Here is a 19147-nt window from a genome sequence, read left to right on the forward strand (position 1 = left end):
GTTCTGCCTATTTCCATCCACATTAACCGATTACGTCCTTCTTTCCACCCAGTCTACGCCCATTCTTGTTACTTCCCGCATTGACTATTGCAATTCTCTTTTGCATGGTCTCCCCCAAAAATTCCTCCATAAGCGTCAACTGGTTCAAAACTCCGGATTATTACAAGAACCCCCTCCTACTAGCTTACCTTTCTGACCTGTTAAGCACTACCTCTTCTATCCAGCTTGCTGTGCCTTCTTTCCACCTCAGCACTATGGGAAAAAGAGCTTTCAGTTGCTCTGCACCCAGGCTGTGGAACTCTCTAGCCCCAGATGTAAGAAACACTTGTTCTCTCCCTCAGTTTATGTGTTTTATTCTATTGTTAAGTGTGCTTGAAAGGCTCTTTTAAATACATTTTTTTATTAATATTATTTTTATTATTGCACAACAGCCAGGTGAGGATAAAGGGGAGTGGTCACTGTTGATCTGTTAGCAGCTTTTAGGGTTTTCTGCGCCTGTAACAGAAAACCGAGTGAATCACAATCTGTAGTTATGTATTCTGCTGAAAACAACACTTTACTCAGAGGCGATGCAGAAAGTTGACAGCTTACTTGGTGACTGCATGATGCTCCAACCCAGGTCCCAAGTTTGATCCAGCCCTCATCGCCACAGCCACAGAGCACTGCGAAGAGGGAAAAGATTAGGACCTAAATCTATTTGCAAGTGTTCTGAATAGCTCAGCCTGATTCTGATACTAGAAGGAGAATTTTTTAATCAGCTTACCCTCGTCTCCACATCAGTCAAAGCTCCATCTCCACTGACTGACACGCCTTCTGAAGACTTCCTCTTCCAACTTCAGAGATTGATACGTAAAAACATTAGTACAGCTTCAGCAGTTTGGAATCATATTTAACAACTTAAGAAAATGTAAGACTCAGGAGGCACGTTAGGTAATGTATGTAAAATTATTAACAATATTAACAACAATAACAATATTAACAATACTAGTTTTTTTTTTGTTTGTTTTTTTTACAAAATTCACAGCAGTAGTGAAATAAGATAATCAAAATGTCCGATGCTGTGTCCTGCTGTTATGAATTACATAGAATAAGAGATGAGTTTTTGCTCAACTGAGCTGTCAAGTTGATCTCAGTCAAAGACAGACTCTAGAACGGTGGTTCTTAACCTTGTTGGAGGTACCGAACTCCACCAGTTTCATATGCGCATTCACTGAACCCCTCTTTAGTGAAAAATAAAATATGATTTTTTTCAAATTCAAGACATAGATATGTTTTTTATTGGTGCACAAAATGAGCCGTGCATGTCACGGTGGAGGCTCTGCCGAACCCCTGAGACCGACTCACTGAACCCCTAGGGTTCGATCGAACCCAGGTTAAGAACCACTGCTCTAGAACAATCCCAGCACAGAAAGCAAACCCCAGTTTTTTTGTTATCCTGTTATTACAGAGTGAAATATATTTAAACCTCAGCAACACAACGATTATAACATTCCAGAATGGAAATAAACTTGGTGGTTAAGTCTTATTTTCTATTAAGAAGAAGAAAAGTATTATCTATTTTTTGATAATGTGGCAGTATCCAGAAATCCAGCTCACCATATGGAACATTATATGGTCAGGTAACACATCTAAAAATGTTAAACATTTTTTTAGGGTGCAAATTCAAGACATTTTTATAATTATAAATTATTACCTTGGGACTGTAGTGAGCTCCTGTTTCAGTGTCTCAATGTCAGTGAACTGGACAGCTTGCCCTCCTCCTCTCGTTTTGATGACCTCGCCCTAAAGAAAAAAAACAAAAAGAACCACCATTAGATAACTTTATTATTTAATATTTAATACAGTGCGAAGCCCTTCTTGTGATCAGTAATTCAACCATCACAAGAGTTTCCTTTCTAAGGATAAGCATGCACGCTACTACAATCATGCAACAGAACACTGAGAACCACTTTATAGAAATTATTTAAATTCACTTCTTAAAACTGACAAATTTATTCGAGCAAAGTGTAAAACAAACAGTTACAAAACCACACTGACTCAAACTCAAGTTGGCAAATATGCTGCTGGTTTGCTGAAAACTTGCTAATATAAATGTCTGCATGAGTAAGGAAGTGTAACCAAATATATCATTCTGAATATCAGTAATATGCTGTGCTGCATACTTGACCTTTATAAGTTTGGTCTGTATCTCGCCGTCGGAGGCAACTTCTTGGTGCGTTAGCACGTATCTGTCACACTTGGACAGAGCCTTCTCGCTGGGTGCAGACACCTGGATGGCGTTGGGGATGACCGGCTGCAAAACTGTGCCCAAGTCCATGCTTGACGATGGCTTATGGTCCACCCACTTCTCCCCACCAGCAGAGCGGGAACGACGGTGAAGCGGGCGTACTGGTGCTGTCGTCTGAACAGATCAACAGGAAAACGGTTTAAAAAGGGGAAGAAAATAAATTTAAAAAAAGTCCAAAGTGAACAAAAACACAGAACTTGACAAAGCATTACAAAGCTTGACAAAAGAAATCATGAAACTTATACATTTTGGGGGCCAGGGTAGCCCACACCCTAAACTTGTAGGAGCCAAAATGCTGACACATCACAACCTCATGCTGCTGCCTTTAGCTAACTCACTGACCCTGTATCTTCTTTCAATTAGGTCTACATGAAACGAAGGGGAAGGGAAGCAGTCTCTCTCATCCACTCTGCTCAAGCACACAGCTCTCCTCCTGGCCCGGCCGACTGAAGTGCCCGTTGAGGCCTGGGGTCTTGTGGGTGTTCTTGTGGGTGTACTAGGGGAACTGTAACCCTGCATGCTGTCCTGAGCTGCCTGTTCCTCACGTGCAGATCTAGCCACAGACAAAAAGGTACTTCTGCTGGGGACGGGGCAGGTGGGCCTTGGGTTCGTCTCATCCTCCTCATCACTAGCAGCACTGCCTGACTGTGACTCTGGCTTTGGACTGACGTGAGGGGAATCGACTGAGCACTGGAGAGTGAAATGGAAAGACTAAATGGTCACAGTTAGACATGCAAAAATTAGACGTTATAGGAACGGGATACATTCAGTCTAATGTAATCAAATGCAGCAACCACTTTATGTAAAGTACAAAGATCATGTTTTTCCCCATACCTGGTGAAAAACATGAACACTGAAATGTAAATTTACCTAAGCTGAGTTAAAATGATCTGCGAGTTGATGCAAATTTATCTGCAACATAATTCATTTTACAGTTTGTCTTATTTGTTGTAAATTCAGTATCTTTGATTTTTAAAACTATAGATTCAGACCAATAAATTTAGACCAACCTACTGAGAAATCTACAGCATCAAAATAACTCTTTTACACATTCACCAGGAATGTAATTTCCTCAGTTTCACAGTGGTACTTAATTACTGAAGGACTACATGATCATATGCATGAGGCGTTTATTATAACCTGCCTGCTGCTGTGGCACTGGAATTAGTGATGTTAGTAGATTAAGAGAGACGAGTGCAGTAGAATTTAACTTTGAATGGGCAGAATACCATTCAACTCCCTTAAAAACATTCATCATTATGGTTTTTAAACACAACATACAGGGACAGGTGAGGGTGATGCTGATCTCTTTGGCGGTAGGCGGTCCTCTTTGGAGGGTCGCTGAGAACGGGGCTGATGCTGTGGTTGTGGTAGAGGCTGTGGTAGAGGCTGTGGCTGCGTCTGACGGGGTGGAGGTTCAGGGCGACCTGGAGTCTTGCTCTCTGTCACGATGGCCTTGAGCTGCTTCAGCTTTTCGTCTTTCACCCACAGCTTATTTTGCATCTCAAGCTGCAGTGCATTAACACGTCTTTCCTGCACAGTGAGGATATTGCAAAATGTTCAAATGCAATATTATCCAAGTTGCTTGAATAAGACAAATTAGCTTCCACTATAAAAACTAAAACAATGACCAACAAGGGCTGTTTGCAAAACTGAAATCTATTGGAAATCTATATATTGTTGAATAAAAGGGAAAAAAAAGATATTTGAAACTCACACATTCTTTCTCCCACTTGAACTGGGTGTCCGAGATCACGCCATGCATGCGCTGCTCCATGCGTCTCTTCTCTGAAAGCTCTCTCTGCAGCCTCTGCTCTCTGGTTTCCAGCTCATGCTGCAGCGAGCGCTTGTCATCTTCAAAGATTTTAGTTGTTTTCTGCAGGATGTCAATCTGAAACAGAGACATGTGAGACATTAAAAATAAAAAAAAGTGACAACCTTCAAATCTGCAGCGTGAATGGATTAGTCTCCCACCTTGTGTTCTTGCATCTTTGTTTTCTTCTCTAAACGTTCAATCTCTGCCTTGTTGCCTTGGATGATTTTGTCTTTCTCTATCAGTTTGCCGTTTTGTTCCTGAATAAAGTTGTCTTTGGAAATTAGGCTGGTATCCAGTTCTTGGAGCACAGGCTTCATCATGTTGGCTGAAATAACATCAAGAGAAATGTGAGCCAAGAGAAAGACAACTATTCAAAAACTGATCTTTCAAAGCCAAATAGTACCAGGTGAGCTAAAATGAGAACAGACACCTGTTTTACTGTAGTCCTCCATCAGCATCTGCTTGATCCTCTGCCTGTTCTTCAGGGCTTCAATCAGCCTGGGCAGCGTGATGTCATCATGTGGGTCAGTCAGCTCACAGGAGGGTAGAGATGGGAGACTGAGGATCAGAGTGTTTGCAGCAGCAGGCATGTCTACAGAAGACAAAGAATCACAAGTCCTTAAAGCAATTGTGTGGTTTTTAATAATCATCACACACAATACTGCACTGTTAAAACATTTGCACGGTACTAGTTCAGATTAATTGTGTTTAATTTTAATGGAAATTACGTTTGCAAGAGTTTGGCTTGTCCGGTAATTTGCATGTTTTGTGTTTCCAAAGAACTTCTTGAAAAATAATGCATTCTCTCATTTTCAAATTAAACCTTTACACACAGTACGTTGTCAGAGTTTTCTAAAATTGTGAATACAAGGCTGAATAATACTTTAAATGTCGCTACAGTTAACTATGGTAAATGGACTGTTTCTTATATCGCGCTTTTGTACACTGAGCGCTCAAAGTATCTTCCCCAAGGATACTTGGCATTCAGACTGAAGCAGCCAGGGTTCGAATCACCAGCTTTGCGATTAGCAGATGGCCTGCTCTTCCTCCTGAGCTACAGCCACCTCCAACTATAATTCTCCTTGAGATGATAAAATGAAAATGAAAAGTCCATGTAAAAGCTGCCATCTTATTTGGGCTGTTATTTTGAAGTATCATCTAAATCATTGTTGTAATTTCAGAGAAATGATGCATTATCCTGACATTTCTGGCCATTTAATATACAATTCACAAGCAACCGATGACAGTGGGAAGAAAAACTTCCATTTAATAGGAATAGGAATGAGTGGATGAGGGGAAGAAGACAGCATAAAAGATGTGCTGTGGAAGAGAGTGAAAAGAGGTTAGTGAAGAAGCCCACAGTAGCCAAGACGTATTGCAGCATAAACAAGCTGCATAATTAATGGACAGTTTACAGTCATCTGATGAATACCAAACTATAAGAAAGTTTTAAGCCTAATCCTAAAAGCAGAAAGAGGGTGTTTCAAATTCAAACTGGGAGCTGGTTCCACAAAAGCAAATATGCCCTCTTCTGAGATGCTGTTGGCACTCTCGCTGTTCTGGATCAACTGAAGGCTTTTCAGGGAGCTTTTGGGACAAGTTGATAATGAATTACAAGAGTCATAGTAATAAATGCATGAAGTAACTTTTCAGCATCACTCTGACAGAGGAGATTTCTAATTTTAGAGATACTGCACAAACGCAAGAAAGCATCCCTACATTTCTGTGTGAAGCACTTTGTGATCTTTGTCTTGAAAGGTGCTATATAATCTGAATTTGGAAGCACACAAAAATGTGTCCAGTGGATTATTAAATATAACAACAATTACCAGAAGTGGAAAAAACCCTCATTATACACTTGATGTTGCTCTGTTTAAAAGGTTGAGTGTAAAACTTCAGTGCGCCTAAATTTAGGCTAATCACTTGATTAACAGGGTGTTAAATAAATAAATAAATAAAAACTTAAGCACAGTATTAATTTTTTTTTACCAGGAACTATCGGGCCACTGCGTTCTTCCAATCTGTGAGACAGCTCATCTTTGAATGCCTGGTTTCTATGATGACGGCCTGGAGTAGCGCTACAGATTGGTCTGTCCGCTGGCCTGGCCACTTCCTCCACTTGCGTCATCTCTGCAAACTGCACCAAAAGCTACACAAACAGAGCATTTCCTTTATGTCAGGAGAAAATAAATAAATAAATAAAATTTCGGGTTAATTAAAAAGACACAAAGTAAGAGGGCAGGGTCAAGTTACCAGGGTTTCCTCATAGTCATCAGTCTTGGGATCGACACAGACAACCATTCTAACTTTTCCCTCTCCATCGAAGTCGTTTTTAAACCGGTGGGTTATTTTGGAGCCTCCAAACAGCTCAAGCTGAGCTGTTTGTCTGATACTCATTTCTATTCTTGGCCATTCTGGTCAGTTTCAATGAAAATCTTAACATCTTTAACTCTGCCACCTCCAGCACTGCCTCCCATCTTTTTTGTCAGTGCCACTGTCTCCAAACCATACATCATAGCAGGTTTCACTGCTGTCTTAAAGTTTAAAACCTCAGTTAGATGGCAGTCAGGTGGCACTCCTCTCAATAAAACTCTTCCAGATGAAAAAGTCTAAATCTGTTGCCTTTGAGGAAGAAAACTGATGGCTGCAGAGCGAAACTGTGGGCTCACATTCAGGTTGAAGAGAAACTGTCCAGAAGAATTTTCACTCTGTCAGTAAATTACTCCACTCTAGGTTTAAACATTCCCTTACTGGAATTTTTTTTCCCCACCCAGTGGAATGTATGAGATTCACGTCTGTGCTGTCTGCCAAGTTGACCTTTAAGAATTCAGGGACACTCACCCCAACTGGGTCCGTCTGGTTGCTGGAGGGTTTTTTTGGAGGAGGCCTGCTGGGGGTTTTAACCTTCCTGTAAAAGTAAATAAATACAAAGTCATTCACAATTCAAACAGAAGCGTAAGCGTTAACAATTAATTACTTTATAATGGCTTAACAAAGCCACTTGCTAGATGGCTAATTAGCCCCCTGCTAACAGTAAAGCAGAGCGTCAGCGTCCGTTGTTAACTCCTTAAACTTAAATTCACCATTTAGTGACAGGGTAATACACACAAACAATATAGCCCGCCTGCAACATATATAATATAAACCTATACTTACACTTCTCTCGTCATTATAACGTGGTACCTATGCTGAATTCACCGTTTCTATTTGTCTAGTTTTAAATCGTCCCTCCACCTCGACGCCTCTTCTTCTTCTTTTAAATTTGATTGGCGGTTGGCAAACAACTGAAGGATGCATTACCGCCACCAAAAAAAAAACCTCAAATCCTCCCAAACAATTTACTTTCTTTTAAAAACTGAATTAAGGCCTGATAACTTTCACTTCTTGAGACCTTTTGCAGTAAATCAATAAGATCTAGCTTCATTTTTATGTTTCTGAGGTTTCGGGTCAGTCGTCTTTTCTCCACCTGGTACTTCTGACAGTGTAATATAACATGTTCTCTAGTTTCCTCTTTTCCACAGTAGTCACATTTCCCTGTATTATGTTTCCCTATCATGAATAGTGTAGTGTTCAAACCAGTATGTCTTATTCTCGATATGACCACGATATGTACCACCTCCTTTCTCCTACTCCTTCCTGTGGTTCTCATTTCTTCTACTCTCCGCTGAATTTTATAGGACAGTCCCCTCGTTTCCCCCTCCCACTGTTTTTCCCATCTTTTCTTCATTTCTTGCCTTACAATACTCTTTATCTCTGTCTTACAGAAGTTAATAACCAGGTCAACTACCCCATGTTTTGTGGCTTTCTTCGCAGCTCTATTTGCCATTTCATTTTCTTTTACTCCATAGTGAGCCGTAATCCATAAAAAGACAACTGTAGTCCCATCATTTGTATTATGTAAAGTGTTTCCTGAATTTCTGTTAGAACATCTGCTCTACTTTCCGAGTGGCTACACTGTAAACTGGCCAATGACGAGCTTGAGTCTGAACAAATGACTGATTGTAACGGCCTCGTATCTTCTATCCACTGACCAGCTAACAGAATTGTGAGCTTTTCTCCAGTCTCCATTTCTCCGACAGTCCATCATTGATCCTTTTCCCTATTTTGACTTTAAACTCCAGAACAACACTGGTTTGACTGGCTGTATTCTTTGATGCATCTGTATATATTTGTACATAATTATAATGCTGGTCAATATAAACCTGTATGTGAGTTTAAACTAAATGCCCTTCCTCCCAGCAAGGTTTCAGTACCTCTTGTGTTGGGTGATCCTGTCCATGTCCCTGTAGATTTGCCCAGTAATTGAGTGTTAGCTGTTTTCTTCTGATTCCTAGTGGCATCTCACCCATCTCTACCTGTAAAGCTGCTGTTGAGGTTGTTTTAAATGCACCTGTGCAGAGTCTTAGTGCCTGATACTGACTGAACTCTAACAAAAGATCTTTAGCTGACTCACTAAGATGGTTTATCATGATATAGCAAACCTGATCTTTTTCCGGTGCTTATAATTTGGATTTCCGAAGAACTCGATTCAATTCTGACTTTGTAAAAGTAATATTTAATAAACCATCTGTATCTTCTACTTGTTTCAGTAAATCCTTATTCTCTATGGTTGTCATTTCTCTTCCACTTCGCCCTTCTCCACTAGCATTGCCTGAACTATGGATTTTAACAAAGGTTTTGCTTTTTCCTCATCTTTTAATGCTGTTGCCTTTCCATCTCTCAAGATTGGATATCCATACTCCCTTTTTATACCATTCATCCTTCTAATCATTGACCAAACATTGTGTATTTTTGTCTCCCTCCTTACTGAATTACAAAAACCCCTCCAGAAGTCCCTCTTTGCATTTTTAATTGTTCTTCTTACCTTAGCTTGTAATTTTTTATATTCAATGAAATTCTGAAAACTGCGATTCCTCTTTAATATGTTAAAAGCTTTATTTAATCACTTTATCACAATCCTTTGTCCAACAAGATACAATCTTCTTTTCCCTTCTTTCCTCTTTATCACCCAGTTTTCTGCCTCTAAAACTGCCTTACGAATAGAATAATTGAAATCATCAACCCCAACATTCATATCAATCTTTTGCATTTCACTAACTAATCTAAATGTATCCCAATCTGCATTACTGAAACACCACTTCTGCACACCCCCTATGTCATGTTTCTCTACACTCAGCTCTATCTCAGTCATTATAGGATAATGGTCACTGCCTACAGTTGTCTTTTTTATTACCTTCCATGAATAAATACCTGCCAATGAGTGTGACACTAATGTAATGTCACTTGCTGATTCTGCACCTGTTCTAACTTTCACTCTTGTACCACTTCCATCATTCAGACACACTTTTTTTTTATATCTCTATCAATCACTGCTCCATTCTGATCCTTATAGTTACCCCATAATGTGCTGTGTGCATTAAAGTCCCCACACCATATTACTTTCCCACTTAAATATGTGCCAAGTTCCTCTACTGATAACAGTGTTACCCGGATTCAAAAAATTGACCACTCTGATGCTACTATATCTTGACCAGATTTTTATTACAAAGTATTCTAACTGTGTTCCTATAGCTAGGACTCTATATTGGGTTCCTTGCTTTACAAATTTTACACATCCTCTTCCATTACCCTCATTTCTATCTCTCCGGACATCATCATAACCTTTAATAACAAAATCCAAAGTAGGTTTAAGCCAGGTCTTCTGAATACAGATTATTTCTTTTCGCATTTTTTGATGAATCCTTTGAGCCCTTGTCCATTTGCAATCAAACTTGTGGCGTTCCACTGTAAGATGATCATACTGTCCTCTCCCGGTCCTCTCATCTCCCTCTCCTCCAAGTCTTATATTGATATGTTCCCGAGATATATCTTTAATGCCAAAAGACCTCTCTGCTCCTTTCGCAATTATTATAATTTTCTGTTTTGTGTTTCACTTGATCTATGCAATTTATAACATAGGCAATAAACAAAATCATCTTCTCCACTGTCAGTCCTGTATGAGTTCCACGTGTCTGTACTAAATCTGATGTTGACATCGGTTGAGCCTTTCCTGTGCCTTCTGTTCCCTCTTGACAGCCTCGGTGTAACTTACGTTGTGAGCTACTTCAACTTGTTTGGCCTCCATGGCTTTCTTTCTGACTTAACAACCCCATAACTTACTCCTTGCTGCCCCCCACAGTTACTGCATTTATCCTACACTATCCCCACATTCCTCATATCTGTGTTCACCTCCACACTTGGGATACCCATTTCCCATTTGCAAACTGTAGTGATGTGCCCATATCTTTGCCATTTATAGCACCTGAGGGGCAGCGGAACATATGCTCTAATCTAAGACTGAACATCTTTACAGAATATGTTAGCATTAAAAGACTAAATTATGTTTAGATGGGAAATTGAAATTAGTCAACCTGGATACACAAAATCCTTATATGCAAATTCAGCAACCACTCTATTGCATTTTTTTCAGTGTAGTAAAGAAAAGTGAGAAAGGTGTAAAATGAAAACAAAAACACTTTTTCCAAACTTGAAGCTCAGTTTAATTCACCAAAATCAGACAAATTGTATACATGAGACAAAAATCATTACTGTGGAGGTTTACAATAACTCGTGAGCAGAGTAAAATATGTGCAAACAGAATTTTGTTTAGCTGTAGAGCCACAGTAACTAAAGATGCATATATCTGAGTAAATAGATAGTTATTTTACACAACAATGCTTTGGTGACCTATGTATATACTCTTCTGCATATTTATATAAAAAGATGGAAAGCATTTAAATATCATCACTAGAACTAAATATAAAAACAGAGGTCAGACTATTGCACAACAGCCAGGTGAGGATAAAGGGGAGTGGTCACTGTTGATCTGTCAGCAGCTTTTAGGGTTTTCTGCGCCTGTAACAGAAAACCAAGTGAATCACAATCTGTAGTTATGTATTCTGAGTGAAAACTACACTTTACTCAGAGGCGATGCAGAAAGTTGACAGCTTACTTGGTGACTGCATGATGCTCCAACCCAGGTCCCAAGTTTGATCCAGCCCTCATCGCCACAGCCACAGAGCACTGTGAAGAGGGAAAAGATTAGGACCTAAATCTATTTGCAAGTGTTCTGAATAGCTCAGCCTCGAATCTGAGGAGAATTTTTTAAATCAGCTTACCCTCGTCTCCACATCAGTCAAAGCTCCATCTCCACTGGCTGACACGCCTTCTGAAGACTTCCTCTTCCGCCTTCAGAGATCGATACGTAAAAACATTAGTACAGCTTCAGCAGTTTGGAATCATATTTAACAACTTTAAAAAAAAGTAAGACTCAGGAGGCACGTTAGGTAATGTATGTAAAATTATTAACAATATTAATATGTTTGTTTTTTTTAACTGGATACCAAACTGACAACAGTAGTGAAATAAGATAATCAAAATGTCCAATGCTGTGTCCTGCTGTCTTTGCTCAACTGAGCTGTCAAATTGATCTCAGTCAAAGACAGACAGGAACTGGATACCGGTTCCTGTCTGGTATCTGTCTGGATACCAGACAGAACAAGGCCAGCACAGAAAGCAAATCCAGTTTTTTTGTTATCCTGTTATTAAATGCCTTTGTTCCCCTTTTGTTAAAACATAGAAAAACACTACACAAAAATACTGCAAAAGGAAAAGGTTGCCTTATAAGTGTATAAACTCAAAACGCACATTTCACTTAAAAATTAAGATGTGCAAATGTGAATAAATCAACTTGTTAGAGATATTCATCTCCTGCTGAGAAACAACAAAACAAACAAAAAACCCAAAGCAAAACAAACAAAACGCCCCCACAAAACTGCACCAAACACCCAAAAGATAAGAATAAGTCATCTCATCAGATACTGATGCTTATTAGTGATGGGTCGTTTGCGAACGAAATGGCTCTTAGAGCCGGCTCTTTGACGTGAACGACGCGAGCCGGCTCCTTATCGCGAGCCGTCACGTGTTGTTTTTTTTTTTCCTTCTTTCTCTCAGCCTCTCTCTTGCACTTTTTTTCTGCTTCACTCAGCACACAGCCTTGTGCTTTACGCTGGGCAGAGGGGGGAGGGGCGGTAGTTACACTCAGTAGCACAGGAACAGAGCCAGAGAGAGAAAGAGAGCCAGGGACAACAATGTCACATTAGAAAGGTATAGTAATCATCCACAACTATTTTCAGTTGCAGATGATAAAGAATTCAGAAAGTTTATTCATGCAGGTCCATATGACAGAGAATATGCATCTTCTTTTTGTTTTCATATTTTAATTTATATTTAATTGTGTTGTGGTTTGCAGTGTTTTGTGTTGTTTCACTTTAAATTTGTAAAAGGAAAAAGCTGAAAATTTAAATAGTTAAAAGTTGAAATGTGAATAGTTGATTTTTGTATTATATGATTTATTTATTACATTTTATGTGGAGTGAATAAATAAAAGTATATTTACGGTGGCCCCTAGAGACAAAGCACATACAAACTCTGAAGCACGTACAAACCCTGAAGCACATACAAACTCCAAAACACGTAAAAACACGTACAAACTCCGAAGCGCGTAAAAACTCAGAAGCACATAAAAACTCAAAACACGTACAAAAGACAACAGAAGTGCTCCAGAAGTTACCTAGTGGCTACACAAGCCAGCAAGTACCAACGACCGGATTTGGTGTGTGGTAGTAACAGGTAAATGAACATTTTTTTTTAAATAATTTGAATATATATGAGTGCCTGTGTATAAATACACAAACAACACACACATGCTTTCAATTGTGTAATTTAAGTGCTCTAGTAGCTCTGCTTTGGAAGTTCAGTTCATGCTAGAAATGTGTTTTGGAGTTTGTACGTGTTTTGTCTCTAGGGGCCACCGCATATATTTATATATAAATAAAACCACTTTTTTTACGTTAGTAATTCCTTTTGTGCATAATTTTATATTATTGTTAATAATAAATTAATTAAAGCAACAAAACAACCTGAAGAGCCGGTTCGGAGCCGAAAGAGCCGGCTCTTTTTACTGAGCCGAAGCGAAAGAGCCGGATCTCTAAAAAGAGCCGGAAATCCCATCACTAATGCTTATTCCTATATGCCCCCCCCCCCCAAAAAAAAAACAACAAAAAAAAAAAAAACAACCTTGAAAAGACAATATTAAAATTCAAGTGTATTCAAGGATTTCAAGCACCTGTATAAGCCCTGTATTAAACATTTCAATGGGGTTTTTTTTCGGTTAAGGTTATAAATTATTACCTTGAGACTGTAGTGAGCTCCTGTTTCAGTGTCTCAATGTCAGTGAACTGGACAGCTTGCCCTCCCCCTCTCGTTTTGATGACCTCACCCTAAAGAAAAAAAACAAAAAGAACCACCATTAGATAACTTTATTATTTAATATTTAATACAGTGCGAAGCCCTTCTTGTGATCAGTAATTTAACCATCACAAGAGTTTCCTTTCTAAGGATAAGCATGCACGCTACTACAATCATGCAACAGAACATTGAGAACCACTTTATAGAAATTATTTAAATTCACTTCTTAAAACTGACAAATTTATTCGAGCAAAGTGTAAAACAAACAGTTACAAAACCACACTGACTCAAACTCAAGTTGGCAAATATGCTGCTGGTTTGCTGAAAACTTGCTAATATAAATGTCTGCATGAGTAAGGAAGTGTAACCAAATATATCATTCTGAATATCAGTAATATGCTGTGCTGCATACTTGACCTTTATAAGTTTGGTCTGTATCTCGCCGTCGGAGGCAACTTCTTGGTGCGTTAGCACGTATCTGTCACACTTGGACAGAGCCTTCTCGCTGGGTGCAGACACCTGGATGGCGTTGGGGATGACCGGCTGCAAAACTGTGCCCAAGTCCATGCTTGACGATGGCTTATGGTCCACCCACTTCTCCCCACCAGCAGAGCGGGAACGACGGTGAAGCGGGCGTACTGGTGCTGTCGTCTGAACAGATCAACAGGAAAACGGTTTAAAAAGGGGAAAGAAAATAAATTTTAAAAAAGTCCAAAGTGAACAAAAACACAGAACTTGACAAATCATGAAACTTATACATTTTGGGGGCCAGGGTAGCCCACACCCTAAACTTGTAGGAGCCAAAATGCTGACACATCACAACCTCATGCTGCTGCCTTTAGCTAACTCACTGACCCTGTATCTTCTTTCAATTAGGTCTACATGAAACGAAGGGGAAGGGAAGCAGTCTCTCTCATCCACTCTGCTCAAGCACACAGCTCTCCTCCTGGCCCGGCCGACTGAAGTGCCCGTTGAGGCCTGGGGTCTTGTGGGTGTTCTTGTGGGTGTACTAGGGGAACTGTAACCCTGCATGCTGTCCTGAGCTGCCTGTTCCTCACGTGCAGATCTAGCCACAGACAAAAAGGTACTTCTGCTGGGGACGGGGCAGGTGGGCCTTGGGTCCGTCTCATCCTCCTCATCACTAGCAGCACTGCCTGACTGTGACTCTGGCTTTGAACTGACGTGAGGGGAATCGACTGAGCACTGGAGAGTGAAATGGAAAGACTAAATGGTCACAGTTAGACATGCAAAAATTAGACGTTATAGGAACGGGATACATTCAGTCTAATGTAATCAAATGCAGCAACCACTTTATGTAAAGTACAAAGATCATGTTTTTCCCCATACCTGGTGAAAAACATGAACACTGAAATGTAAATTTACCTAAGCTGAGTTAAAATGATCTGCGAGTTGATGCAAATTTATCTGCAACATAATTCATTTTACAGTTTGTCTTATTTGTTGTAAATTCAGTATCTTTGATTTTTAAAACTATAGATTCAGACCAATAAATTTAGACCAACCTACTGAGAAATCTACAGCATCAAAATAACTCTTTTACACATTCACCAGGAATGTAATTTCCTCAGTTTCACAGTGGTACTTAATTACTGAAGGACTACATGATCATATGCATGAGGCGTTTATTATAACCTGCCTGCTGCTGTGGCACTGGAATTAGTGATGTTAGTAGATTAAGAGAGACGAGTGCAGTAGAATTTAACTTTGAATGGGCAGAATACCATTCAACTCCCTTAAAAACATTCATCATTATGGTTTTTAAACACAACATACAGGGACAGGTGAGGGTGATGCTGATCTCTTTGGCGGTAGGCGGTCCTCTTTGGAGGGTCGCTGAGAACGGGGCTGATGCTGTGGTTGTGGTAGAGGCTGTGGTAGAGGCTGTGGCTGCGTCTGACGGGGTGGAGGTTCAGGGCGACCTGGAGTCTTGCTCTCTGTCACGATGGCCTTGAGCTGCTTCAGCTTTTCGTCTTTCACCCACAGCTTATTTTGCATCTCAAGCTGCAGTGCATTAACACGTCTTTCCTGCACAGTGAGGATATTGCAAAATGTTCAAATGCAATATTATCCAAGTTGCTTGAATAAGACAAATTAGCTTCCACTATAAAAACTAAAACAATGACCAACAAGGGCTGTTTGCAAAACTGAAATCTATTGGAAATCTATATATTGTTGAATAAAAGGGAAAAAAAAGATATTTGAAACTCACACATTCTTTCTCCCACTTGAACTGGGTGTCCGAGATCACGCCATGCATGCGCTGCTCCATGCGTCTCTTCTCTGACAGCTCTCTCTGCAGCCTCTGCTCTCTGGTTTCCAGCTCATGCTGCAGCGAGCGCTTGTCATCTTCAAAGATTTTAGTTGTTTTCTGCAGGATGTCAATCTGAAACAGAGACATTAATATTAAATAAAAAAAAGTGACAACCTTCAAATCTGCAGCGTGAATGGATTAGTCTCCCACCTTGTGTTCTTGCATCTTTGTTTTCTTCTCTAAACGTTCAATCTCTGCCTTGTTGCCTTGGATGATTTTGTCTTTCTCTATCAGTTTGCCGTTTTGTTCCTGAATAAAGTTGTCTTTGGAAATTAGGCTGGTATCCAGTTCTTGGAGCACAGGCTTCATCATGTTGGCTGAAATAACATCAAGAGAAATGTGAGCCAAGAGAAAGACAACTATTCAAAAACTGATCTTTCAAAGCCAAAAAGTATCAGGTGAGCTAAAATGAGAACAGACACCTGTTTTACTGTAGTCCTCCATCAGCATCTGCTTGATCCTCTGCCTGTTCTTCAGGGCTTCAATCAGCCTGGGCAGCGTGATGTCATCATGTGGGTCAGTCAGCTCACAGGAGGGTAGAGATGGGAGACTGAGGATCAGAGTGTTTGCAGCAGCAGGCATGTCTACAGAAGACAAGGAATCACAAGTCATTAAAGCAATTGTGTGGTTTTTAATAATCATCACACACAATACTGCACTGTTAAAACATTTACACAGTAGTAGATCAGATTAATTCTGTTCAATTTTTATGGAAATTACATTTGCAAGAGTTTGGCTTATCTGTTAATTTGCATGTTTTGTGTTTCCAAAGAACTTCTTGAAAAATAATGCATTCTCTCATTTTCAAATTAAACCTTTACACACAGTACGTTGTCAGAGTTTTCTAAAAGTGTGAATACAAGGCTGAATAATACTTTAAATGTTGCTATGTCCACAGCAGCCTAGGCCTACTGCAGCATAACTAAGCAGCATAATAAGGGACAGTTTATGGTCATCAGATGAATACCAAACTATAAGAAAGTTTTAAGCCTAATCTTAAAAGCAGAAAGATGACATCTCAAATTCAAACTGGGAGCTTGTTCCGCAAAAACAAATATGCCCTCTTCTTAGTTGCTGTTAGCACTCTCGCTGCAGAGTTCTGGATCAACTGAAGGCTTTTCAGGGAGCTTTTGGGACAGGATGATAATGAATTACAAGAGTCATAGTCATAAATGCATGAACTATTTTTTCTGATTTTAGAGCTATTGCACAAATCCAAGAAACCAGTCCTACATATGTGTTTAATATGTGCAATAAAGGACATATTCTGGTCAAAAATTACTCCCAAGATTCCTCACAGTGTTACTGAAGGTCAAGGTAATGCCATCCAGCTTAACCTTGGTTTTATCTGAATTTAGAAGCACACAAAAATGTGTCCAGTGTGATTAGTGAATATAACAACAATTAGCAGAAGTGGAAAACCCCTCATTACACACTTGGTGTTGCTCTTGTTAAAAGGTTGAGTGTAAAGGTTGAGTGTTCTTACATTTAGGCTAATCTTTTGATTAACAGGGTGTCACACACATACCAGGATCTATGGGGCCACCACGTTCTTCCAATCTGCGAGACAGCTCATCTTTGAATGCCTGGTTTCTATGACGACGGCCTGGAGTAAAGCCACAGATTGGTCTGTCCACTGGCCTGGCCACTTCCACCTCTTGGGTCATCTCTGCAAACCGCATCACCAGCTGCACAAACAGAGCACGTGTTATATGTCGGGGGGGGGGGGGGGAAAGGGGGGTAATTAAAAAGTAACGAAGTGGGGGGGGGGGGTTGAAGTTACCAGGGTTTCCTCATAGTCATCAGTCTTGGGATTGACACAGACAACCATTCTAACTTTTCCCTCTCCATCGAAGTAATTTTTAAACAGGTGGGTTATTTTGGAGTCTCGATAGGGGACCATCTGGAAGAGAAAAATGTCAATTACCTACATATTTTATCAGGAAATGCAATCCAAGTCCATCTTCAGTTTGGCAACACATACCTTGTTTGTGCCACACATTTGGTTTTCTCGAAGTATCTCGATGCATGTCCTCAGATTCAGCAAAGACTGATTTATGTTACCTGAAAGGCAAAAAGTGGTTAAAGCTCAAATGAACCCCAGCTAAACGCAAGTCCATAGGCTTGTATATAAACAACGGACTTGTCTTAACAGAAGGCCAGCAGGAGACAGCCCTTGTATGCTACATAAATAAGTCATATAGGAATAAAAGAAAGTGACAACTACTACTACTACTACTCAGGTAATCTGTTAACAGACATGCGTGGGTTTTTTTTTTTCTATATCTTGTTTTGTAAAGTATAACTAGTTTAAGCATATTCTTCTGGAGCAAAAAGAAGTTTTAGGACACTTTTGGCTAAATTGACTAAATTTTAACTGATAACAAATCAGCAGCCACTTTTATAATGTCCATTATTTTGGAGCATTATCTAAATTAAAGGTCACCACTGCATTCGAAACTTCAAGCAATTCTGCTTCAAGTTTACCGAACTTGTCCAAAATAAGGATTTAAATATTAACAAACCTGCTTCACGTATACGAGTGCCTTCTGCCCCTGTCCTGCCAGTTCGCTCGCTTCCTGCCAAGTCCACCAGGCACAGCTGACTAACACTTATCTGGTTCTTATCCTAACAATCAAATTAAGAAGAAAATTATTTGTCAATTATGGTTTATCCAAGTATGTTACCAACAGGGCTCTGGTGTGGGGAAATTTGGTTCAACTTTTAGCTGACCTGGAGAACGTTGTCGCCATCTGCATCAAGAGGCGCCTGAGCCAGTTTAATAATGAACACACTGTGGGAGCGACTGGACTCTCTATTCAGCCGAGTGTTCGCAACCTTCCTCTTTTTTTGACCTGGAAAAAACACAGTACAGGCCATTTCTAAAACCACACTTCTTTCCAGACATTGTCATGCACAATTTAAAAGCCAAACTATTTCAGACACAAAACTCATACTGAGCATTCACATTCCTCAACAACCTGCTCAGAGAGAAGATTAACTGAGGTCATTTACTGGCCAGAGCCGACCCCAGAGGGCAGCAATTCCAGGTCAGTCACATCTACGATCATCACTGCAGGGTACTTTATTTTTTCTTTACATTTATATGAGAACAACTCACCTCTCCAGAACACTTGAAAAGCCTCCTCGGCAGATTTGACTTCAACCTCCAGACAACCGGCCACATACATGATGTGATTCTGATCCTCTCTGAGGATTTTAGACTGAGGCGGTCTGCATTTAGAAAATAATCATATTAGGGAACTGCTTTTCCTTCAATCTGCAAAATGTTGCATACCAAGCATTGCAGGGAGTCGAAGACATTAATGCTGGTTGTTTCCAGCCACAGAAAGTAACCAGTTACAGTCATAAAGCATCACAAACAGATGTAAGAACATTCAGCGTTGCCAGAACAAACACCAAA

At 39.9% G+C, this 19147-nt stretch overlaps 1 protein-coding gene and 1 non-coding gene across 2 annotated transcripts in view; both read right to left on the minus strand.

The window, feature by feature from the left end:
* kif23 (kinesin family member 23) overlaps positions 1 to 19147 on the minus strand; it is a 24345-nt gene continuing 5198 nt past the window's right edge. The window contains exons 11-38 of the mRNA XM_084936756.1: positions 18845 to 18957; positions 18457 to 18578; positions 18249 to 18351; positions 17708 to 17787; positions 17507 to 17626; positions 17252 to 17411; positions 16146 to 16307; positions 15874 to 16040; positions 15622 to 15795; positions 15186 to 15437; positions 14247 to 14594; positions 13809 to 14042; positions 13335 to 13423; positions 11261 to 11330; positions 11095 to 11165; positions 7260 to 7295; positions 6945 to 7011; positions 6093 to 6252; positions 4534 to 4695; positions 4262 to 4428; positions 4005 to 4178; positions 3569 to 3820; positions 2630 to 2977; positions 2168 to 2401; positions 1694 to 1782; positions 764 to 833; positions 592 to 662; positions 1 to 495 (exon numbers count right to left, since the gene is read on the minus strand). Of these exons, the coding sequence (XP_084792882.1) occupies positions 480 to 495; positions 592 to 662; positions 764 to 833; positions 1694 to 1782; positions 2168 to 2401; positions 2630 to 2977; positions 3569 to 3820; positions 4005 to 4178; positions 4262 to 4428; positions 4534 to 4695; positions 6093 to 6252; positions 6945 to 7011; positions 7260 to 7295; positions 11095 to 11165; positions 11261 to 11330; positions 13335 to 13423; positions 13809 to 14042; positions 14247 to 14594; positions 15186 to 15437; positions 15622 to 15795; positions 15874 to 16040; positions 16146 to 16307; positions 17252 to 17411; positions 17507 to 17626; positions 17708 to 17787; positions 18249 to 18351; positions 18457 to 18578; positions 18845 to 18957 (4111 nt within the window). The 3' untranslated portion in view covers positions 1 to 479. The remainder of the gene's footprint in view (positions 496 to 591; positions 663 to 763; positions 834 to 1693; positions 1783 to 2167; positions 2402 to 2629; positions 2978 to 3568; positions 3821 to 4004; positions 4179 to 4261; positions 4429 to 4533; positions 4696 to 6092; positions 6253 to 6944; positions 7012 to 7259; positions 7296 to 11094; positions 11166 to 11260; positions 11331 to 13334; positions 13424 to 13808; positions 14043 to 14246; positions 14595 to 15185; positions 15438 to 15621; positions 15796 to 15873; positions 16041 to 16145; positions 16308 to 17251; positions 17412 to 17506; positions 17627 to 17707; positions 17788 to 18248; positions 18352 to 18456; positions 18579 to 18844; positions 18958 to 19147) is intronic.
* Positions 18705 to 18802, minus strand: LOC146382705 (Z30 small nucleolar RNA). Its single transcript, XR_014800946.1, has one exon. It is a non-coding gene; the product is annotated as a Z30 small nucleolar RNA (small nucleolar RNA).

This window comes from Perissodus microlepis, chromosome 7 (assembly GCF_051167445.1).
Source record: "Perissodus microlepis isolate ML-2025 ecotype Zambia chromosome 7, ASM5116744v1, whole genome shotgun sequence".
Taxonomy (NCBI): domain Eukaryota; kingdom Metazoa; phylum Chordata; class Actinopteri; order Cichliformes; family Cichlidae; genus Perissodus; species Perissodus microlepis.